We start from the raw sequence: 25,306 nt of genomic DNA, 5'->3' as shown, positions 1-25,306 counted from the left end.
AAAACTTTTGGCTATGACTATACATCTCTCTATTATAAAAAAAAAAAAAAAACTTGCGACGAGACGTGATCTTTTGAAGACAGACAGAGACACTTTCACGTCCCGCGAGACTGTCAAGTCACATCATACTTACAACCTTTGGAAGCAAGTCCCATGATATACATGCAGAGCAGTATAGAGAATGGATGGATGGAAAATTCGAAAATTTAAAAAAAAAAGAAGAGTAAATGTTGCATCAGCGCAAACAAATGGAAAATATTCCTAGATGAAATAAAAGAACAGTGAAAAGAGATAGAATAGTGTTTGAGGATGTCTGGGGGACAAGAGAGACGAAATGTAGCTCACGCAGCATGGCAGCAGCACCAAGCCAGCAGCTGATCAAGCAAAGAGGAGGTACAAAAAAAACTTTTGTTTCCCATTGTATCACCATTTAAGAGGGGTTTCGGAGGAGCGGCCGCACCATTTAAGAGGGGTTTCAGAGGAGCGACCGCATCTCCATAGGGTGCGTTCAGCCCCCCCTCTTCACAACAGTGCATAGCAGCTTGAAAATTACTTGGACTGTTGTTACTTGTACACAATAAATTGGTAACTGTGAGATAACATTATATTCTGCAACATACCATTCAAATATATGAGGCGGGCTTTTATTTATGAGTTATACTAAAGAATGGGGCTGAGTAGTACACTTTTTAAAAGCGATAAATCTCGTTATCTTTTCATCTACTCTTACAAATGTGAGACGATTCAAATGACTGCACCTTATTTGACCGGTAACATTATACTGCACTAAAAGACATACACTGATCTGTTTCTGAGTCAATTTCACAATGGGATAAACGTGGCAATAACGCAAGCCTATTTTTGTATTTTTTTGTTTTTTCCCCCTACACTTGTGTACTGAAATTCTTTTGCACAAACATGAAAGTATTCCAGACATGACTTCTGAATTTGTACAGAAATATAAGTTCTTGTGACATCCCCAATACATACACACACACGCAGACTCACTCACGGATCACTTTATTAGGTACACCTTGTTAGTACTGGGTTGGAACCCCTTTTACCTTCAGAACTGCCATAATTCTTCATTGCACCGATTTAATAAGGTGCTGGAAACATTCCTCAGGGATTTTGGTTCATATTGACATGATAGCATCACACAGTTGCTGCAAATTTGTCGGCTGCACATCCATAATGCGAAACTCCTGTTTCACCACATCCCAAGGTGCTCTATTGGACTGAGATCTGACGAGTGTGGACGTCATTCGAGTACAGTGAGCTCATTGTCATGTTCAAGAAACCAGTTTGAGATGATCTGAGCTTTGTGACATGGCACATTATCTTGCTGGAAGTAGCCATCAGAAGATGGGTACACTGCGATCATAAAGGGATGGACATGGTCTACAACAATACTCAGGGAGGCTGTGGCATTTAAATGATGCTCAATTGGTACTAAGGGGCTCAAAGCGTGCCAAGTAAATATCCACCACACCACCACCAGACTAAACCGTTGATACAAGGCAGGATGGATCCATGCTTTTGTGTTGTTAACACCAAATTCTGACCATACCATCCATATGTTGCAGCAGAAATCAAGATTCATGAGACCAGGCAACGTTATTTCAAACTTCCATTGTCCAGTTTTGGTGAGCCCATGCGAATTGTAGCCTCAGCTGCCTGTTCTTAGCTGACAGGAGTGGTACCCAGTTTGGTCTGCTGCTGTTGCAGCCCATCTGCTTTAAGGTGTTGTGTATTCAGAGATGCTCTTCTGCATACCTCAGTTGTAACGAGTGGTTATTCGAGTTACTGTTGCCTTTCTATCAGCTCGAACCAATCTGGCCTTTCTCCGCTGATCTCTAGCATCAACAAGGCATTTACGCCCAGTTTCTGATATACTCAGGCCAGCCCTTCTGGCACCAACAACCATGCCGCTTAAGTCATTTAATTCACCTTTCTTAACCCTTCTGATATGCAGTTTGAACTTCTGCAGGTAGTCTTGAGCAATGTCTAAATGCACCAAGTTGCTGCCATGTGATTGGCTTATTACATATTAGCGTAAACAAGTAGTTTAACAGGTGAGTGTGTGTGTGAATGTATGCATGTGTAAACAGGTTATCACAACCTGTAGGCTACACTTATCAGAAGAAATTGTTATTATGTTCTTTTTCTTGAAAAACCAAGTTCACAAAAAAAAAAAAAAGGCTGCAGGTTGATCTCACAGTATCTAGAGTTTTACCTCTCAAGGTATTCCAGTTTTTCTCCCTCATCACAAAAACATGAATGTTAGGTTACCTGCCGACTTCATATATGGTCTGTATGTGCGAGTGTGTGCACTGCATTGGACTAGCATCCTGGCATCTTTCTTTTCAGAATTGATTCCAAAGCACCTAGAATAAGCGCTTGCTGCGTTCCATCCTGAAATTGATAACCAGGTTAGAGGATCATAACCAACCCTAAAAAAAATAATAATACCACTTTATTTAACACAGTAGGTCCGTATTTCTTGATTTTTTTCACTAAACTGACATTACATATTTATTGATAATATTTTTTCTAATTACAAGCTAAAAGATAGAATAGATTTTTGGTAAAGTCAGTGGACATAGTAGAATATCTGCTGCAAATAATATTTTTGGGCCAAATAAAACCCCTCTTTCAAAACTCCATGATACTCAGACTCTTTAAAAACTTTAGGTTAATACTAGGCCTGGGAAAGTTAATGGGTTAATTTTTGCGATTAATGTGGCCTATTTAACACATTAAAAAATGTTATCATATCCAGGGCCAGCAATGAGGCAAATCCCTCAGGCAGTGCTTTGATCAGGGTTTTTTTTTTTTTTTTTTTTATATATAAACATTATGAAACAATAATACAGCAATGATCCGGCCAGAGACTCAGAGGATCATGGGGATAGACAGCTACTGAGCACCATGCTTACAGAAGGTGCAGTGCGATATGCTATTGAAACACCTCAGCAGGACGAGGTGGTCACAAAGTTCTGGTGCAATAGAGAAAAGCTGAAGATAAAAATTACGCTCTCTTTTTTTTCCCCCATTTTATGTTTCTGTAACAAGACTGAATCAATGTCATATCACATAAGTGTTAAATAAGTTATCTTTGAGTGGCACTAAAATCAAAATTAAGTTTCTCTAATATCTTTATATTTAACTTGCCGGTCTACCAAATAGCTTACAATGGTGACTGCCCTAAAATACAATGACAAAATTCTATGAAACAGAAGCATAATGATTATCTCCACACATGACTCAAGTCTGAAGTATGTTTGCTAATTTATGCAAAGTAACTTTGTTCCTTTGCCCACTCATACAGGTGGTCCTCTATCTGCCTCACTCCACTGACCCCGGGTCAAAGGCAGCACCCAGGCAGACTGACATCCCCAAAGTATCCTTTAAGTGCTGTGTTTGCAAAATGCCAATCACAGACCTGCTTTTCATTCAGCTTCTAGATGTAGACCCATCCTCCTCGACCACCTGAGGAGCCTGTCTCTCTCAAGTGTAGAGCTAGGAGCACTACACTGTTACTTCAATGGTGCAGCTGTGGAAAAACACTTGTGTAATTATCAAGTCATTGATGTTTATGACTAATTGAGGATAGTATTTCTGGAATTTTAAGACAAGATTTAATGTATGCCCATTTAAGAGAATGCATATTCTTTCAATTAAATCAGGCTTTAGCAGTGCATTCAGAGTCAACAGTTGCTTCGTTATTGCCTTCTTTTAAACTTGCCTTTTAGGAAGACATTCAAAGTCAGGTTGTACTTGCTCAAGTAGTATTTTGTTAAAAGTTCAGGTTTAAGGTCATTGTTTAATGTAAAATTATGCCACTAATTTTTTAAAATTCCTATGTGTGATTCTGGATAAATTTTGTGATTCAGTGTGTTTTTACTTCATGATTTATACATTCATTTTATAATTACATGTTTAAATGTTAGATTTATGCAATTAATTAGTAATTTTGTTAATTGTGTATTTACTTCATGATTTATGCATTAATTTAATAATTACACATTTAATGTTAGATGTGACTAAATCACGGTTAATCACATACATTTATGCGATTAGTTTTTTTTTTTTTTTTTTTTTAATAGATTCCCATCCCTAGTTAATATTATGTGTTGCAGCATAAAAGACTACACAAAAAGTCCAAACACTATGAAAATGTTCTTCTGATAATCAACATACATCAGCCTTCTGTCGCTAAAGATTTTCTCCGCTCTACTTAAATTACAACCAGATTATACAACCTGCATTTTGAAGTGCTTAAATATATGATGCTCTTAAAGGCTAGTGCCGATTGGGGCAACACAATGCCTTAAGACAGAGAACAATATGTTCCTACACATTAACACTACAATCTAAACTGCAATACAAAGCAGTTACAAAATATGTTCCTGTAAAAGTAAGTGAACTGAAACTGTTGTCCACCGATTTCTTCTTCTTCTTTCGGCTGCTACCGTTAGGGGTCACCACAGCAGATCATGTTTTTCCATATCCTCCTGTCCTCTGCATCTTGCTTTGTTACAACCATCACCTGCATATTTTCTCTCACCACATCAATAAACCTCCTCTTAGTCCTTCCTCTTTTCCTCTTACCTGGCAGCTCTATCCTTAGCATCCTTTTCCCAGTATATCCAGCATCTCGCCTCTCTGATTTCCAGGGCAATATCAAAGTATGTTACTTCCTAATGAATGTTAAACTCACAATCTTTGCAATTACAACAAACTTTATTATTGAAACCCAGAAAATACCAAATTCACCAGAGCTGAAACAACAGAAGCATAGAAACTGTAGTTCACAAAATACTAAAAAGTTGAGCAAAACGTACTGTGGCAGGTGAAACATTTTTGATACTTTGCAACAAATAAGTCACACAACCCAAAGTATAAAAGAAAATCTTGACACAACACTATTTCCAAGAGATTCTTTCCAAGTCCCGCCCTCCTCTCAACCATTTACGGTTAACAGCCCACGCCCCTCTCACTTCTCATTCATGTGAATGCTTTTGTCAGACACAGTTCCTGCGTTCTCAGCTCTTATAAATTTTTACATTTTCCTCACTTTAAGTTCCCAATAAAAGAAGACTTATTATGTCCAAATCTTAATGAAGAATTTCATCACAAAGGGTTATCAACAGAAGAAATTAGTACACAGGCAATCCTAGCACAGAGAAACGATGAAGTCAAACGAATTAACGCGAAAACTGACGATCAGTTACATGGCAAATTGGTTAAATGCATATCAATAGACTATGCTGAAACAGTTGGTGGTGATTGTGCGGAAGATGAAAACATCAACTTAAATATCCCATAGGATATCTAAAACCGTTAACACCATCTGGTCTTCCACCGGCCAAATTACTGTTGAAAGAAGGATGTATCGTAATGTTATTGCATAATTTATGTATGAGTGATGGGCTATGCAATAGGACAAGATTAGCTATATTCAAAATTGGTCGAACAATTCTGAAGTGTAAAATTTTAACAGGCGACAAGAAAGGTACAGTAATCCCTCGCTATATCGCGCTTCGCCTTTCGCGGCTTCACTCCATCGCGGATTTTATATGTAAGCATATTTAAATATATATCGCGGATTTTTTGCTGGTTCGTGGATTTCTGCGGACAATGGGTCTTTTAATTTCTGGTACATGCTTCCTCAGTTGGTTTGCCCAGTTGATTTCATACAAGGGACGCTATTGGCAGATGGCTGAGAAGCTACCCAACTTACTTTTCTCTCTCTCTTGTGCTGACTTTCTCTGATCCTGACGTAGGGGGATTGAGCAGGGGGGATGTTTGCACACCTAGACGATACGGACGCTCGTCTAAAAATGCTGAAAGATTATCTTCACGTTGCTACCTTCTGTGCAGCTGCTTCCTGAAGCGACATGCTGCACGGTGCTTCGCATACTTAAAAGCTCGAAGGGCACGTATTGATTTTTGATTGAAAAACAAACTCTGTCTCTCTCTATCTCTCTGCTCCTGACAGAGGGGGTGTGAGCTGCCGCCTTCAACAGCCTTTTGCCACGGTGCTTCGCATACTTAAAAGCCAAACAGCCCTATTGATTTGTTTGCTTTTCTCTATCTCTCTGACATGCTCTGCTCCTGACACGCACTCCTTTGAAGAGGAAGATATGTTTGCATTCTTTTAATTGTGAGACGGAACTGTCATCTCTGTCTTGTCATGGAGCACAGTTTAAACTTTTGAAAAAGAGACAAATGTTTGTTTGCAGTGTTTGAATAATGTTCCTGTCTCTCTACAACCTCCTGTGTTTCTGCGCAAATCTGTGACCCAAGCATGACAATATAAAAATAACCATATAAACATATGGTTTCTACTTCGCGGATTTTCTTATTTCACGGGTGGCTCTGGAACACAACCCCGCGATGGAGGAGGGATTACTGTAATGTAGTACATCTTCTGCGGAAAACAGACACCAAAGGAGATCTTGATATGCCATTTGTATTAAAACGTTTACAGTTTCCCGTTAGAATAGTTTTTGCTATGACAATTAACAAATCACTGGGGAAAACCTTCGAAAAAGTCGGTTTATTTATTAGAGAAAAAGAAAAGATATTCACTCACAGGCAGTTATACGTTGCGTTGTCACGATGTAAGTCCAAACACGGCATCAAAATTCAAAGTGATATTGATGAAAAGTTAATTCCAAATATTGTTACTACTGATTCTTACAGTAAAAAAGTGTAAGTTTAAAAAGTATTTGTGTTAATTTCAAAGCCAAACAGAACGAAAACATATAACGCAACGAACTAACTCTAATGCAACATGAAACAATTTTCTTTCAATTTATTACATTTTACTATTTTTTTTTACTATAGTTTATTACTTGCTGTAATGTAAAATAGTTATGTCTATTATGCATATGTAATAATTCCCATTAAAATAACAATTTGTTTAAATTGTATATCCGCTTCCCCATATGTGAGCAGCACGGCCGCAAAGTAGCTAGCACATAGTGCCTGCACAGGGGTTGGAGAGTGAAGCGAGCAGGGGGCAGAGCCCCTAGTCTAAAGTAAAGGAAAAAAATCATGTCAAGCTACTCTCATACATTGCTCTATTTTCATGAAAATATAATTATACTATTTACTAAAAAGTTGGAGCAATGAAAGCTTAAATGTACAGTAACATATTATTGTACAGCATCCAATATATATGCAACAGTTTTATTCTGTTCAGTTTTGGTAGCAGATTAAGTAAAATAGATCACTGGAGACAATTTCTTGATTTATACATTCATGAATGTTAAAGTCAGATAGATGGGAGTAAAGTCAGAACAATAAAATACAACATCAAAAGGCAGAAGTACTTAAAGAAACACTCCACACAAAAATTTTATTTTGTATGCTTATGTTTGTTTTTTTATCAATAAGTTGCAGTTGCTACAGCTCTCATAAGCCACATCCATATTACTAACCAAGAATGGTAAACCGGAAGGCACGGACGCAGGTACACGGCGATGGACCAAGAGACATAGTGCGCAGGCGCCTACAGCGAGCGTCTCATAAACCGCAAGCGAAGTCTGATCCACCGCGAACGAAGGAGTCACGGCTCAAAAACGAAAGAGCTCAACTAACGTAAATAAGACATGAAGCGACAACGTGCCCATAGCTAACGACTAACGACACAGCCACACAAAAGAGAGGATTCTGCGCTGCACCCCAGAGTCAAACGGAAGAGACTACGGAGTCCACAAAGGTCCACAACACACAGCGTAGTGAAACCCGGGATAGTACGGAAGGCGCGAGATAGTACGAAAGGCACAGGCGCCTACAACATGCTTCTGAACTAAACGTCCAGACTACACAGCATGGTCCACGCGCGTCTAAAACACCGGAAGCAAAAACCCGAGATGGTACAAAAGCCCCAAATATCCGGACTCCACAACATATGTGAATCACATTACAGTAATACAATATTAACAGTACAACCACAGAAAACACAGGCTCCACACCAGATGGGTAATAAGAATAAATGAATGCTCCGTATTAAACATACGGCATCCTCACACGTCCAAACTACACAGCATATGTGAATCACATTACAGTGATGCATTACTAACAGTACAACCACAGAAAATGCTCCGTATTAACAGTAAGTGCAAATATCCATATTACTAACGGTAAACAACGTATAAGTAATGGAGACACGGTCACGGCTCCAAAACGATACAGCTCGACTAACGGAGCTACCTGGATAAAAATCAATGAACGCAAGCGCCTACAACGCGCGTCTCAAATGCTGCAAGCAAAGCAGGCACGGCTCCAAAAAGAAAGAGCTCGACTGACGGAGATACAAAAAGAGAGTACAGAACCCTACACGTTCACACTACATAGCATAGTCAAACCCGACATAGTACGGAAGGTGCAGGCGCCTACAACACGCTTCTAAAGCACCGCAAGCAATAACCCGAGATAGTACAGAAGCCGCAAAGTCCGGACTCCACAGCATATGTGAATCACATTACAGTAATACATTACTATATGTACTCATGGAAAACACAAACAGAAGAGGCTGCGGCGTCCCGCCCCACAGTCAAACCAGAGAAAGTACAGAGTCCCCAAACGTCCACAAAACACAGCATAGTCACACCCGAGATAGTATGGAGGGCACACGCGCCTATACACCGCAAGTGAAGGAGCCACTGCTCAGAAACGAAAGAGCTCAACTAACGTAAATAAGTGATTTTAACAGTAAGTGCAATTATCCATATTACTAACAGTAAACAACGTATAACAAATGGAGTCACGGTCACTGCTCCAAAACGAGAAACACCATTAACCCGGCCGGATTACCACAACACAGTCTTAACCTTCAAGTCAGAACAATAGTCATGCTATTATTTTGCCATGACAATCAACAAATCCCAAGGACAGACCATGGACAGAGTCGGCCTTTACCTCTCTGAGCCTGTATTTAGACATGGACAACTCTATGTCGCCTTCTCAAGAGTTCGGCATTCATGTGATGTTAACGTTAAGATTATAATAACTCCATACCAAGGAATACTCATTCAAGGACAACACGCCATCTTTACTACAAATGTTGTGTATAAAGATATCCTATGTACGTCATCTACACCTTTACACTCCAATATACAGTGAAATACGTTTAACGCAAAAACGCTTAAGACGAAATATCGGTTAACACGAAATAATACAACGGTCCCGACAAACTACTATGTATTTTCATGCATTTTATTCTCTTAACACGAAACGAAAATCGTTTAACACGAAAAGATTTCCCTTCTGGGAATGAACAAAATACGGAAAACACCAGCCGCGCAGGCGAGATTTAAGAGGGGTGTGAAATGAAAGAGAGGTGGTTTCACATGTTTCGTAGAAAGGAGGCTAACTTGGCTTTGAAATACCCTCGGAATAGCCTGTGACACAAGCCAATTTTGTTTATCTAAGCTACTTTCACCCTCCACCCCTACAAACGCCACACAAAAACATCTCATCTCTCATCAGTTAGCTTTGGAATTCGGTGACGAGTACATCGCAGTGCGAGTAAAAATCAGTGAGTTTGGTTCACGTTTTTTTTTCTATTTTAGAAGAATTTTTTTACGAGCACAATGGCAAAGAGCTCAGGGGGAAAGCAAACTGCTATTTCTCTTAAAATGAAGATGGAGCTTCTTAAGGCTGTTGATCAAAAACAGAAAATACATGCATATATACATATCTATGTAAATAAAATGTACTCTAATAAACTTAATTTTGTTGAATATACTGTATGTTTTTTTTTTTGTAATATCCTTTAACACGAAATTCTTTTAACATGAAAAAATATTTCAGTCCCCTCAGTTTCGTGTTAAACGATTTTCACTGTATCTCATACATAGATCTGCGCAAACTCAAAGACATTCTATACTTGCATAACATAACAATTACACTGCTATTCTCATTTACATATATTACATGGACCTACAGATATCGTGACAGTGGACATGATACATATGTAACAATTACAGAGACAGACAATAATCTCTTTCAAATGTGTTTCGGGTTACCCAAGACCAGGGGCTGGCGAGCAAAGCGAGCAGTATGAGCAGTATGAGAGAACACATGCTCAAGGCATCAATATGCCTCTCACTGACAGTGATTCAGAAACAGAGGTATTATACAGCAATGGATCTTGCAAGAGACATCCTCTAGCACAGTGGAGAGGGAAAGCAACCAAATTCCTAAAGCCTGCTTTTCTGGTCAAATCAAATGTCTGTAACTTGTTAAATACTTGTTATGTATGTAACCAGTAAGTGAAGGGGGTATTTTCTCAGCAGAGAGGTCTCATCTTCATGCAGAGTGGTGACTATCTTATTTAAAAGAAAATAGAACATTATAAATTTTTCATTGATTCAGTCAGCTAATGGGTCAGTAAGGTGCTCAAGCAGGAAATAAAATGACAGGCATTGTTGGAGCAATGTTTGATGTGAACTTGGAAAACAAAACGAGAAATCTATATCTGGATGGCTTTACACTGCACTAACTTTAAATCAAAGGTTTACTTGGGCTTTGTCACGTGCACATACAGAGTACTAATAATTCTTACTTGCATGTGCTAGTCAGCATGTAACATGTCCTATGTTACTGCAGTGTAAATATGTAAACATTTAAGATTTTATTTCAATACAAAACAATTATGTTAAAACTTGTGTATTTGCACACTGATTTGAATAGTTTATGCATTTCACCCACAATCTCAGAGCTTCTAAATAACCTTGTTATCGCTTTGTTGTTGCCTGTACACTTTACATATGTAATGAGTGGCTTGTTATTATTGATATTTGTTGAGTCAGCAGGTATTACGGAAACAGCAGACTTGCCCAAAATCAGTTTTTAGCACTTCTTAGAATATGCTAAGAATGGCTTGGGGCATTTAAGACAAAACCATGTTGTTCAGGTAACTGATGTCAGGCTTTATTAACCTTGAATTGTTTCAAACAGGGTCATTTCTTACAAAGACATCAGAAATGAGCATTTGAATGTAACATTTCTTTCTGTGTAACAAAACATGCTGTTTTAACCTGCCTCAATCTCTTCCTCACGATGCATCTAAGCGACTTCAGGAGCAGTATAACAGCATTTTAAGGACACTGCGTTTCAAACTTTAAGTGCTGCACTATACTGTATATGCTATTTTTATGTGTCTACAGGCTTATAAAGGAAAAATAATAAAATTGCACTTTAACATCTCATTGAAAAGAAAAAAAAAAACTATAAAACAAATCTTCCATTAGGAAGACATTAGACATTACATACATTGTACTTCCATTTGCGTTTTTGTCAGGTGAAAAAGAAAAACCTGGAAACAAGTTCTTTACCTGCTATAGTGGTGTGCTATAGTATGGGCCAAGCTATGCATTTAAATGGTGAGTTCTACATGCTCACTTTACTTACAAATGCCACTAAGGGACTGCACATCAGGAATGCGTTACAAAGGCAATATTTAGAAAAGGATACAACATGAACCAACTAAGGGATAAGAAGATGTAGAACAATCCATTGATTAGCAGAGATGGCAATGCCCGTCACTGACTGGTTATCACTGATGGCATGTACACTGCTGATTAACAATAGATCTGCAACAATCCAGGTAAAACTCTTGAACAGTACACTAACAGAGCAGTGATTGTCAATGGAGAGGATTACCATAGTTTTCAACAGAAAATTATCTGTGCTACTTGTTGAGATCTATTCAACCATATGAAGACATGTCTAGCATATCTGGTCACTAATTATAATGTTTCCCAGAATGCTTGTCTACTGTGACTTTACAACAAGAGCAATATCAAACCACAAGACTGCTACCTTTCTTTATTGCCAACAAGACTTCAGCACCCTTTCCATCACGAACCCAGACTAAGCGCTCAACTTTCAGCATGGGTTTCCAGACATCCCTACTATTTAATAAAAATTATGCACAATTTATTTTATTAAAGTCGAAAAACTTCTGCTGCGCTTCCAAGGCAAAAAAGGCTTTTTCATTAGGGGCTGCTCAATATGTATCATCTACAACAATATCTTAATTGTTGTTTTAATGATGTGCAAGCCCCACAATGCTCATTTGAATGAAAGACTGACCCTGTTTTCAGGTACTGGTAATAATATTATAGCAAAAAAAATACACACATTTTGATACCAGACATGTGGATTATGCAATACTAATTACATGTCTTTTTCCTTGGACATTTTATTACATCTTTTTGCACTTTCCAACACTGATCACTTATCAGCGCTGTCGAGTTTGAATATGTTTTAATTTCTTTATAAAAGCATTAGATTTAATTTTTTTCTCGGCAACCACTATAAACATAATGGGGTAAGCAGCATTTAAAAAATATACAATTTGGGTGTAGTAGTTCCTTAAATATGTTTCCATTAATATCATTAGTAAGTAGCAGTTAATATCTTAATAAAAGGAGTGAACTGTATCTAGTACAATAAAGGACTTTTTTTTTTTTTTTTTACAAACACATTTTTGAAAGATACAAAACTATTCTCTACTTATCAGTATTAACAAAAATATTTTTTGTCAATGTCACACACCCCTAGCTTTCATTATTGCCACCTTTACATCATCATAGAAAGTATATAGTTTATAAATAAAAATATATAATACATGCATGCTTTGCAAATGCAGTACTGTGACTGATCACCTGTCACCTGAGTGTCGAGATTATTTTTTAATACAGCGACATACACAACAACAATAAAAAAAAGAAAAAAAAAAAAAAGAAGCTTCACATTTTTTCAAAGGACTGCTATAAATGTGGCAACACTTGGCCTTCCCACCATCCAAAATTTGACAAAGTTCGATCCAGTACAGGGATATGGTGATTATGTCAGCTGGACTGGACACAAAACAGGATCCAACTTTGTACAGGGCATCAACCTCACATACTGTACATTCATCTATAAATCACTCCAAAATAAAAATGGATTTGGTTAATGTTACAAAACTTCTATATTGCCCAGATATTTGTTAATGATTTGAAGCACAACAATAATCTCTCCAGTAATATGACATGGAATGTGTTAATGGAAGGAAGCGCATAATCTCACGGATGTGCAATTAGCAGGGCTACTGAAACAGCACACTTAATTCCTGAAAAAGAGTCAGCAAACAAACTTGGATCAATTATTGGGTTTTTGAAACCAAAGTAATGTTTGTTTAGTATAACAAAGTGTTAGTGAAGTATATACAGCATGTGTTTGAATGGTATAAGGGTGAAAGGGATGCCATCTTCATTTGTAGCCTGTATACTAAATTAATACACAGTTTTAAACAATAGCAAAGTCTTATTAGTTATGTTAGGTACCAGGAAAACAACAGAACAAAAACTTTAAATATTTTCAATTCTGAAATAATAATTTCAAATTAACAGGTTTGATTTCACAATATTAGCCTTAAATTTGGGACAAACCTAAAAAATTAAATAAAGAGTTGGAAAATTAAAGCATTGGGTGCGAGATATGAATCTGAAGTATTTTGATTTGTCAACTGATTTGTCAATTAAATTTACTCATCACAGGTGTTATGTACCTTGCTAATGTGTCCCTCCATCCAATTTGGGGATGAGGTCATTATTTGAGATAAGGAAGGCAGAAGTTCATAGTTTCAAGGTAAGGTAGTATTATATTCCTGACCAACACACCAAAGAGTGGTAATGCACTGAATGTTGATCAGCAAATCTGTATTGTGAACATGAGACGGTATTACGTCTATGAACATATATACTGATGTAAACATAAATACAAGAGCAAATGTCATGAGACATGACAACATTTTTATTCTGACATAGTATGAAAAGTGTACTTTTACAAAAGAGTTTGTGTAAATGAAAATTATCCTGAATTTTCCTGGTATTCGGTCATTTTGTAACAATGATATAATAATACTTGAAGTTTAATGTTTAGCATCGATTTTACACAGTATTTACTTTTCAATTAATTGAGACTAAATGTCATTGAATAAATTTAGGAAATGCATATGACAGCATAATCAGTCAATGATGATTATTTAATTCTTTACATAAACTACACTAAACCACTGAAAGAAATCTCCCCAATGTGTTGATAAAACAGGAGGAAATCCCACCTCTTTGTCACACATGAAATTCAAGCCCCACAGACTAGCTTCTAATATAGAGCATGTATGTGTGGGATACTGTGGAACACCTAATCTTTGCAGACAACTGCCTTATTGATGGGCCTGCCACACTGTCTTTGAATGATTTTGGAAATCCTGCATGACTCCATAGTACAACAAGCAGCCAAAAGACATTCTGAATAAAGATTTTTTAAATTCAACAATAAAATGTACATGTCTAGGACAAATTTAAAACCACTACAATTATCTTACTCTTATTGCTTGAAATCTTATCTGTCAGATATCATCCTAGTACACTACAAACACAGTACATTTTCATACTTTTCTTCTCATTTATTTTTAAATTAATTTATTGTAATTACTTGATATTTTCAGTGTTACTTACAGAACAAATGTAAACCAGAATCGCACTACAAAAATTACATTTAGCAAGTAAAGCAAACTTGAATTGATATTTCTGCTGATAGGACAGGAGTTGTATATTGGACAGTGCTACTGCCACAGCCAGATCTTGTATTTGGGTGGTTACATGCTGCTAACTACTACTTCTAGCTAGTCTACTGCCTGGATGAAAGAATATTTTCCTGGCTAGCAAGGAATTTATTTATTTTTTAAAAAAAACAGCATATCTCTTGTCCAATGCTACATATTTTCCTTCAAGCATACGTGTTGCACTTACATTGTATTTGTGTAAGATTTGTCTTTATATTACACAAAAAAATGTTTAGGGATGTGGACCGTTCTGCACACAAACGCTACCCAACCCAAAAAAGGGAGAAATGTGGTTGGGTTCAGATAACTTACCATTTTTCTATGGGTGACTTGCTTATGTATTACAGTCACGATGAATTCATATTGTATTTATGATTTTACAGTGCCTCTAATAAAATGTGTTTAGATGATCTCTACCACTATTCTATTTAATCCAGATATATAAATGTAATGTGTGTGCAAACTACTGACACTGACGGCATTTACAATTGTACCATCACTATTGTCACTCACTGAACAAGTGCTCTCTGCAAATGGGCTGGCATAACCTAGAAAAATGATTCACGTTTGGCATCTGGGTATTTGATATTAAACTGTGTACTGTATAACCTATTATTATATAAAATGGTCACAAAACTGACAAAATTAAGTAAAATATATCAAAAACCTTCAGCACCTACGGTTATATTATGTGACCATAAGATAATAACCCACCGCTAATCCGCTTCCTACATTGAAAATACACCAAGCATATAAAATCGTCACAAAATAACCGGTTTTTTAACTGTCCGGTATTTGATAGTGTTTCACTTCATCCTGTTACTGATTTATTACAAAATGTTAACTGAAGCTACGATTCTATATTTAAAAAAAAAAAAACTACCAATAATCAATTCGGAAGAAAGTGAAGGTGATATCTAAGATGTAAGTTAATTATTCGAAGAAGGAAAGCCGACATGTTTACAGGGTGGAGAAATCTCACAACGGTTTAGCCCGTGCCATAAAGCCAAATGAAAGTAATACATCGAGTATCTAGAAAATAAGTCCATGTGTAGTTAATGTGCAGATGGGCGATATGACTCGACCTTGCCGAGGGGTTGACACTGACACACGTTAAGTGGAACGTATTTACACTTAAACAGCAAAGCGCCCAAGCAACGCGAAACAAGGTGGAAAGCAATCCACTATACATTCATCATTTACGTCGCTCCTTAAAGACGTGAACTGAAAAAGAATTAAAACTTCACTGCATCTGTCCGCGCTGTCAAAAGGCACAATAAGTATAATTATGTAAAAAGTTAGTTCGCATGTTCGTCTTTCACAACCCACACGTCGTGAGAGCCTGAACAGAGCCGTGCTATAATCGAATCCTCCACCAGCGAAGGAGACAATGCAGCTCTCTGTCATTTATTTGTTTCATTGCAGTTATGTCTCTAAACTCGAGGTGTCTGTACTGTTTGTTTAAAATGAGTGAGGAAAAATGGAGGGAAATGTGTCAGGGTCGAAATCAGAAACCACACTGGAGCTCAGTTAATGACTGCCTTAGTAAACAAGACGCCTAAATGTAACTCAGCAAATCGATCCGCTCCGCTGACAGAAGACGCTTAACTCCAAAACCGCAGAACGATGGTTCAACGGAAGGTCGCGTACCTTGCTCGCCAGATGCACAATCAAACGGCTCCCCACGGACTGCAACTGATCATATCCGCTGAAATGGAAGGAGTACCAGCGAAATGCGCAATATTTCTGTTTAGCTGTTGTCCGTCGGGGTAGTATCATCTTTAGCCACTTACATACTGCCTATCTCTCAATCCGTCGGTTAGGGCCACGTTTACCACAGTTTACTTGCACCGAAGTGTTAGGCACGTCCTGAAAGCAGTGTGTACACAAGTACCCTAACAAAAAGTAGACGATGACTGCAAAAAAAATAAAATAACCACAAATTAGCTTCACAAAAAGGGAACGGTAAGTCAAAAAGGCTGAAGCGTACAGCATTGAAGCACCCGTTTACCCAGTAAGGTCAAGTTCTTACCTCAGTCACCTCCAATACAGCGCGCCCAAGCGGGACGCCCAGTCGCTTCCAGGAAAACGTTTCTTGGTTACATGTCACATTCAAACCCAAATTATAAATCCAAATCGGCTGTCCACCGTAGCCGTTGCTTGCCAATGAAATTTACGTTATTCTCGGCGTTCGCGTAAAGAATCTTATCTTACAACAGCTTCGCAACGTTCCTGTTAGGAATACCAAGTTGCTACCGCTGCTGGAAACTTTGGTAAGTGCGAGGCGCTACTACAGCGTGTTGGGACGGGGAACATTTACATCGAGAGGGAGACAGAGAGAGAGATCGCGGAGACAGAACAACAGCCACTTGACCCGAGAAGAATACTATCCATTTTCGCAGTTTTATACAAAAATAAGAAGGGACATAGGACTTTATGTGGTAAATGTCTCATCAAAAATAGTGGAATCCGTTCGATTACAGCAGTTTCAGATGTTCACCCCCCTGCTGCGTGAGCAACTTCCACGATGCCCAGAATGAAGGGACTTCAAAACAGAACGCGATTGGCTGTGTGGAGAATTTTGGCTCTGACCATTGGACGAAGGGCATGTAGGAAATACACACCATAATAGGGAAGAAGCGTGTTAGGATGGGAGAGCTGTAGATTGCAGAAACATTCCTTCCTTGTGGAATAGTGAAAGCGTGTTACCCATACTGCAACCACCTATATGGAAACCTGCGAACGTGCAGTACTGGCTTAAGGCAAAAGAACAATGCCTTCAGGTAATTTTATAATCGGAGCAATCTGAAAATGCTATACAAATATTAGCAACAATAAACATTTACCAAATTTTAAAAGACAAATAACACCGCGCAGCTAAACAAAGAATACAAAAAAAATGAATTGTTGTACAACGTATTTTCCAAACGTTTACGTTTTAGTACTTGTACAGACAGATGAATGGCAATCAATTTTAAGTTAAGTCGTCATACGTGTTTTACGTCCATTAAAATGGTAATACCATACCGTTTTCTAAACCCGCTCAGTCCAAAGCAGGTTCGCGGAGCTGGAGCCAATCCCAGCAAGTATAGGGCGCAAGGCAGGATCAACACCTGGAGAAGGCGCCAGACCATAAAAGGATGAGCACACACAACACACACAATTTGGCCAATTAAGAGTCGCCAAACCACGTAAAGTGTAGGTATTTGGTCATTTCTAATCGAAATAAAATCATTGTTTTTTTAAGTATTTAGATCGTTGCATGTCAGTACTGTCCCCTCAATGTTTCAAGTACTGCTTACTGGCAATCAACGCATGCTCCTAACCTCTCTCTCTCACTCACTGACACTGTTGAGTTAGCACATTCTCCTAATATAATTGTGTGTTTTCTTCAGAAACTCCAGTTTCCTTCATATCCAAAAACGTGCAGTTTAGATTAATTTGCACCTCAAAATGGTTCCAATATATATGCCAGTGTGTAATGTTTTTGATTGAGTTATTGTTAAATTGTAGACAGTGGTTATCCTTGCTTCATTATGAATCCAGGGTTCTGAGTTTGAATCCTGCACCGATTCATTGTCTGTGTGTGTATGTATTTCTCACATATCCCAAAAGACATAACAGGTTATTTTCAAACTGGCCTTCTGTCGGTTTGTGTGTATATGGGCCCTATGATGGACCGCTACACTCAATTATATACATTATCTACAATTGCATACCAATTTAAAATCTGCTTTATTCAATTCAGGTTTGTATGGGCCTGGTTCTGGCACCACTGAGTGTAGTCCATCATATTGCCCATATACACACAAACCCACAGAAGGCCAGTTTGAAATTGCCATTTACATAACTTGTTATGTCTTTTGGGATATGGGAAGAATATATACACACACAGACAATGAATAGGTGCAGGATTCAAACTCAGAACTCTGGATTTATAATGAAGCAAGGACAACCACTGTTACATTTGGGTATTATAATTCACAAAACCAGTAGTTTTTGTTTCCCTCTGTCTTGCACAGTCTAAATAAACTGTAAAACGTTGTACAAGTAAGTGTGGTTGTGGGAAGTACCATGCAATGCAATGAGCTGCCATCCATGCAGGACTGGTTCCTGCCTTGCACTTAATGTTGCTGGGGTAGGTTCTGTTCCCTCAGAACCCTAAACTGGATATAAGCAGGTTAAAAAATTAATTGAAATTGTTCTGTTTTTTATGAAGCTATTTATATCTCAACATAAAAATCTAAGAAAGTTAGAGCAATTGTCCCATTTTGTCTGTTTGTTGTATTCTGTATTAACATACCATATGATTATTTGCTAATTTTATATTCGATTATCCACTGTATCATTTAGTAGTTTTGCAGTTAGAAGTCTGTGCAGTGCTTTCAGCCAGCCCCTTGAAATCCATAAAAATGTTATGTCCTTGTTTTTTAACATGACAGCACAATGATGCAATGGTTAGTGCTGCTGCATGGATCCGGTACCATGGGTTTGAATTCGGGGATCCATTCTTTGTCTGTGTGTAGTCTGCTTGTTTTCCTTGTGCCTATGTCAATTTTCATTACACATTTCTAAAGATATTTGTTAGCTTAGTTGATAAATTTCAATTAGTCCCTTTAGGGAGTGTGCAGAATTGGACCTTGTGATGGCCTGGTACCCTGTCCAGTGTTGGTCCCCTGCTCATTCAGACCCCCCAAGACATTAAATTGGATTAGGCAGGTTTGGGAATGTTTGTATATATGTCCTTATGTATGTTTTCTGAGTACAGTGTGATGCATTTGTGGTATTTTGCTAAGGGATGCGAAGTACATATGTCATAGTATATGGTGTGCAATATTCTATGTGGTGTAAAGTATGTAACAGTGAGTCTTATCCTACAGTCAGTATCGTCACTTTACCTCTGATATGAATTTGGGTCACGTTTTTCCTGCAGGTATAAAAATCATGCCTCTCATCCAGTGGACTTTAAAGGAAAACATTTACTTGAGAGCACCTTTTACATTGCTGTTTATTAAATTATGAATCATTCAGATCTACGTAAATAGCAGATGGGTGATATAAAATTCATTTTATATACTGTCTGCTGTGTGTAACATTTTGTATTTGAATATCCACATGTTTTCCTTTCTATGTAGGCTGGAAGAGATTTCTACCTTCAAGGGAAGAAGGACTAAATCAGCTGTGATCCTTAATACTGAACAATGTTGGAATCGAATCTCCTTCATTTTTGCAGTATGCCTTCGACTCCCTTATTTCAAGTACTAAGAAACCACTAAGTTCTGTGCAAAATTTCAGTTTCTGTCTTTGCAGAGGTGAAATAATATTAAGAATACTTTCCAGGTCATTAAAGATGGAAGAGGCTTTTAAAGAAATGCAAATTCAGGTAGCAAATACTCAGACCACACAAGCAGAGCAGCAGGTGTTACTCAACCAATTGCTGGTGGAACTGAGAAGAATTCAAGCAGTGTTGCCCAAAGCACATCCTCAATCTACATTTCAGCAAACATCAGGAAGAACAGAGACACTGGAACTTGACACTATTCAACCTTCACATCTTCTTCAGAAGATGACAGCTGGGGAGGATTTTGAAGCCTATTTACAGACATTTGAGCAAATTGCTACTCAGTCTGGCTGGCCAAGATCACAGTGGAGCAAGATACTGGGTCCATTTCTGACTGGAGAGGCTCTAAAGGCATATAATGAGCTGGAGAATGAAAAATACAAAGACTATAATAAGATGAAAAATGAAATTCAGTCCAGATTAAGAATCTCTTATGCCTTAAGTGGACAGAAGTTCAATGAATGGAAGTTTCAAGTTGGTAGTTCTCCAAGAAGCCAGCTGTTTGATTTGTGGCATACTGCCCGAAAATGGCTAGAACCTGAAACTCTGGATAAGGCCCAAATTGTGGAAAGAGTTGTCATTAACCGCTTTATTCAAGGACTCCCTGAATCCTTGAGAGACAAAGTTTCTGCTTTAGATTATTCTAGTCCAGGAGAGCTGCTTGCAAAAGTAGAGCATACTGTAACTTCTCAAGCCATGAAAAACGATCTACAACTAAAGAAGAGGAACACCAGCCCCAAGAGACTTCTGAGATACAGTGGAAAAATTGTGCCAAGAGCCGGAGTATTTGACGAAAGGTTAAGGGTGTGTGATGGTGGAAAACACAAATTAAGTATCCAAGATCTAGAGAAAGAATCAAAGTCTTCAAATAGTACAGACTGTTGCTTCCGGTGTGGAGAATATGGACACATTTCTCCCCACTGTCAACTATCTGAAGAAGAGATGGACTGTAGCTTAGTGAAAAGGTTTAACACTTCTCTAGCATATGCACTAAGGAACAGTCAGCAAGATAGACTGACATCACCACGTGTTGTGACTGTCTCTTTAAGTGGAACTTTAACAGAGGCTTTAATAGACACGGGGAAAGACCATAAAATAACCGAAAAATCCTTCCTGCCACAGACAACTTATCACAAACAGAAGCCTAACAGCTACAGAAACTCTGGTCTATGACAAAAAAGACAATGTACAAAGATGGCACTACTGCGAGCTTATTTACAGAATGAAGGAGGGAATTCAGGAAGTACTTTGGCATACATAGCACCTAAGATGAATCAAAAAGGAATCTGCTAGGGTGAAACTAACCCGAATAAGGCATTCTTATTTATTTATTTAATTAATTCATTCATTTTTATTGTTCAGATTAATTGTGCAGTGCTTATGACATGTATTTAAACATTGAACAGAAAATATGAATTAGAGTACAGTAATAAAAATGTTCTTGTTTTTTAATTGCAAAACATAATCTTGTAGAACCTGTGTGATATCTGTCATGCCCTATGAAGTCATTGTGACTGCTCCTCACTCAGACATTATATACACTACAAGTAGTAGGTGGAAATGGCCACTGCTGGTAACACAGTAATTTTTATATAGTGCAGAAAATAAACCTCGACTGGTCAGTTTGAGCTACATCTAAAGGAATTGTGACACCTTGAGAACTTGTGTTTACATCAAAACACTAAGGCTTATCTGCAGTGTGCATTATAAAACAGATTTAGCAGTTTTTATCATTAGTATTCTAATTACCCTTCCTAACCTTGGAATGCCAATGATTTTATACTGCTGATGGACACTAGATAACATTCTCACCATATTCTGCTTTAGTTATCTGTTACTTTTTGCATTGTGGGCTGTTGGTATTTGGTCAGGTTGACTGACTAATTTAAGACAGTTGGAATCCAGTACCAAGTTTTTTTGTTTTTTTTTTGAATAGTGTTTTTCTCTTCTCCAGTATTTGATGCTATACATTTGTATATAGGCGGCATGGTGGCACAGTGGTAGCACTGCTGCCTCACAATAAGGAGACTTGGGTTCGCTTCCCGGGTCCTCCCTGCATGGAGTTTGCATGTTCTCCCCGTGTCTGTGTGGGTTTCCTCCGGGTGCTCTGGTTTCCTCCCACAGTCCAAACACATGCAGGTTAGGTGCATTGGTGATCCTAAATTGGCCCTAGTGTGTGCTTGGTGTGTGGGAGTGTGTGTGCCCTGCAGTGGGCTGGCACCCTTTCCAGGGATTTGTTCCTCCCTTGCGCCCTGTGTTGGCTGGGATTGGCTCCAGCAGACCCCAATGACCCTGTGTTAGGATATAGTGGGTTAGAGAATGACTGACTGACATTTGTATATACTGTATCTATATATTTCAAGTTTAAGTTTATTGTTATAGTACATTGAAATTCTTACTTGCAAGTCTCCTTAGAATTGTGATATTGATACAATACCAACAAAAAAGACATACAAAAAATATAAAGAATGCAGCATACATTAATCAGCCACAACATTAAAACCCATGACAGATGAAGTGAATAACATTGATTATCCCATTAAAATAGCACCTGACAAGGGGTGGGATATATTAGGAAGCATGTGTACAGCCATCTCTTGGTGATATGTTGGAAACAGGAAAAATGTATAAGCATAAGGATCTGAGCGACTTTGACCAGAACCAAGTTGTAATGGCTAGACAGCTAGGTCAGAGCATCTCCAAAACAGCAGGTCTTGTTGGGATGTTCCCAGTATGCAGCGGTTAGTACCTACCAGAAGTGGTTTGAGGAAGGACAACCGGTGAACCGGCAACAGGACCATGGGTACCCAAGGCGCATTGGCATGCATGAGGAGCGAAGGCTAGCCCATCTGGTCTGATCCCACAGGAGAGCTACTGTTGCACAAATTTATGAAAAAAGTAATGATTCTCATAAGAGAACAGTGTCTGAACACAGCGAGCATCACAGCTTGCTACATATGGGACTGTGTAGCCATAGACTTGTCAAGGTGCTCATGCTGACCCCTATCAACTACCAAAAGCACCTACAATGGGCATGTGAGCATCAGAAGAACTGGACCATGGAGCAATGGAAGAAAGTGGCCCGGTCTGAAGAATCACGTTTTTTTTTTTTTTAGATGTGGATGCCTGGGTTCACGTGCATCGTTTACCTGGAGCAGAGATGGCAGCAGGATCCACGTTTTGAAAGAAGACAAACTGGAAGAGGGAATTTGATGCTCTGGGTAATGTTCTGCTGAGAAACCTTGGGTTCTGGAATTCATGTGGCTGGTACTTTGACTTTGACAATCTAAAGATTGTTGCAGACCACGTACACCCCTTCATGGTATTACATGATAGCAGTGGCCTCTTTCAGTGGGATAATGCACCCTGCCACACTGCATAGATTGTTCAGGAATGGTTTGAGGAAGATAGCAAAGAGTTCAAGGTATTGGGTTAACCTCCAAATTTTCAGGATCTGAATTTGATTGAGAATGTGTTGGAAAAACAAGTCAGATCCTTAAAGGCTCCATTTTGCAACTTACAGTACTTAAAGGATCTGGTACTAACATCTTGGTGCCAGATACCACGGGACATCTTCAGAGGTCTTGTAGAGTCTGTGCCTTGATTGGTCAGAGATGTTTTGGCAGCACAAATGGGACTTACACAATATTAGGTAGGTGTTTTTAATGTTGTTACTGATTGGTGTTTACAGTACTGTATATATAATTACATCAATTACATACTGTACTGTATATACTGTGTATAGCATGTTATTGATGTAAGATAAAGAAAGGTTTACAAATAAGTAAATAATTATTCATAAATACATGTGTGCAATTGATGTACTGTACATGTGCAGTATTTGTTAATATGTTATTATGACTGACTGTTCAGTATCTTATGACCTGTGGATAAGAATGGTCACTGGATATACTGGAAAAAGCACAAATGGTCCTGTACTGTTTGCCAGAAGAGGGGGCAAAAAGTGAGTGTGCAAGATTGAAGAAGTCTTTAATAATATTGTTTGCTTTACTAATGCAGCATGTACAGTATTATATGATGTATGACCTGAACAGAGGTAACCCAAGTGCTGATAATATTCTATGCTGCCTTCACCTCTCTCTGCATGGCTTTATTATCTTGAGGCAAGCAGGTTCCACACCAGGATGTAATGTAACTATTGAGGATAGACTGCTGTGCACCTTTTTGAAGTTTGTTAGAACAAATGGTGAAATGTGAGCTGTTCTCAGATGTCTGATGAAGTAGAACAGCTTCTCACACTTCTTTGTCATGACTGAGATGTGTTGTACTCATTTTAAGGCATTGCTGATGGCTTCTCACAGAAAGGTAAAGCTGCTCACCATCTCCATAGCATCCCATCTAATGCAGATGTCAGTGTGGTCTTCATTCTGCTTCCTAAAGCCTATAATTAGCTCCTTGGATTTGCTGACACATTGGCGAGATTGCTGTCCTACAGTATATATACATGGTGATTGGTATTTTTTATTTCAGCATGGTAGGTTTTATATTGCATAAAATGTTGTATTATATTTTATTATGCTTTATATAAAAGAGGGTGACAAGTTGGAACAGTGGTTAATGCTATTGTTTCATAGTTCTAGTCTTGTGAGTTCAAATCCCACACCCATTACTCTTTGTAGGGAGACTGTGCATTCTCCCTGTGTCTGTTTGGGTATTTCTCATTGTGCCTAAACCATGCATATCTTGTTCAATGGTAATTCTAAACTGGTCATATGGGAAATTAGATATGGTGCATGAGTGGAATTGGGATGGACTGGCACATCTTCAGAGACAGTTCCCACTTTTTTTGCCCAGTGATGTTGGGAGAGGCTTCTGTCTTCCATAACGCTGAATTGAATAAAGAAGATATGATGATGTTATGTATTGGCAAGAGTGTACATAGGGCAGTAGACTTACTTTATAAGTGGAAGAGTATTTTTATGAGTATTTTTATAAATAAATGCATTTAAAATTAATTGAACTAAAGTCATGGCTTGTTATTACTATTTATTGTCCTGGGTTGGCTGAATATTTCTGATAGTCTGTGATTATTTAATTCTGACAGATCAAATAAATACTTCTGAACCGTTTACATGCTAAATATTGCTACATTGCTACTTCAAGACTAAAACATCCTTTGTTTTTTTCATCCAGAGATAGATGGGTCAGTGGAATGAATTAAGCAGAGAATAAAATGCATGCTGTGTAAAATTGTTTGAAAAAGCAGCAGCTACTGGAAATAACTGATTTTTTATTACTTTGTAACAGAGACACTTGGCTTACACATGCTTCTCACAATTTGAAATGCTCAATGACACCTGGCTCTAAAA

At 38.2% G+C, this 25,306-nt stretch overlaps 2 protein-coding genes across 11 annotated transcripts in view; one reads left to right on the top strand and one right to left on the bottom strand.

Moving 5' to 3' along the window:
* mical3a (microtubule associated monooxygenase, calponin and LIM domain containing 3a) overlaps window positions 1-25,306 on the bottom strand; it is a 431,263-nt gene that overhangs the window by 278,254 nt on the left and 127,703 nt on the right. The window lies entirely within an intron of this gene.
* On the top strand, window positions 17,228-21,246 carry LOC114658193 (uncharacterized). Its single transcript, XM_028810294.2, has 2 exons — window positions 17,228-17,418; window positions 19,771-21,246. The coding sequence occupies exon 2, from the start codon at window positions 19,986-19,988 to the stop codon at window positions 21,147-21,149; it is 1,164 nt and encodes a 387-aa protein (XP_028666127.1). The 5' UTR covers window positions 17,228-17,418; window positions 19,771-19,985; the 3' UTR covers window positions 21,150-21,246.

This window comes from Erpetoichthys calabaricus, chromosome 1 (assembly GCF_900747795.2).
Source record: "Erpetoichthys calabaricus chromosome 1, fErpCal1.3, whole genome shotgun sequence".
Classification (NCBI taxonomy): Eukaryota; Metazoa; Chordata; class Cladistia; order Polypteriformes; family Polypteridae; genus Erpetoichthys; species Erpetoichthys calabaricus.
This window is presented reverse-complemented; position numbering and strand designations above follow the sequence as displayed.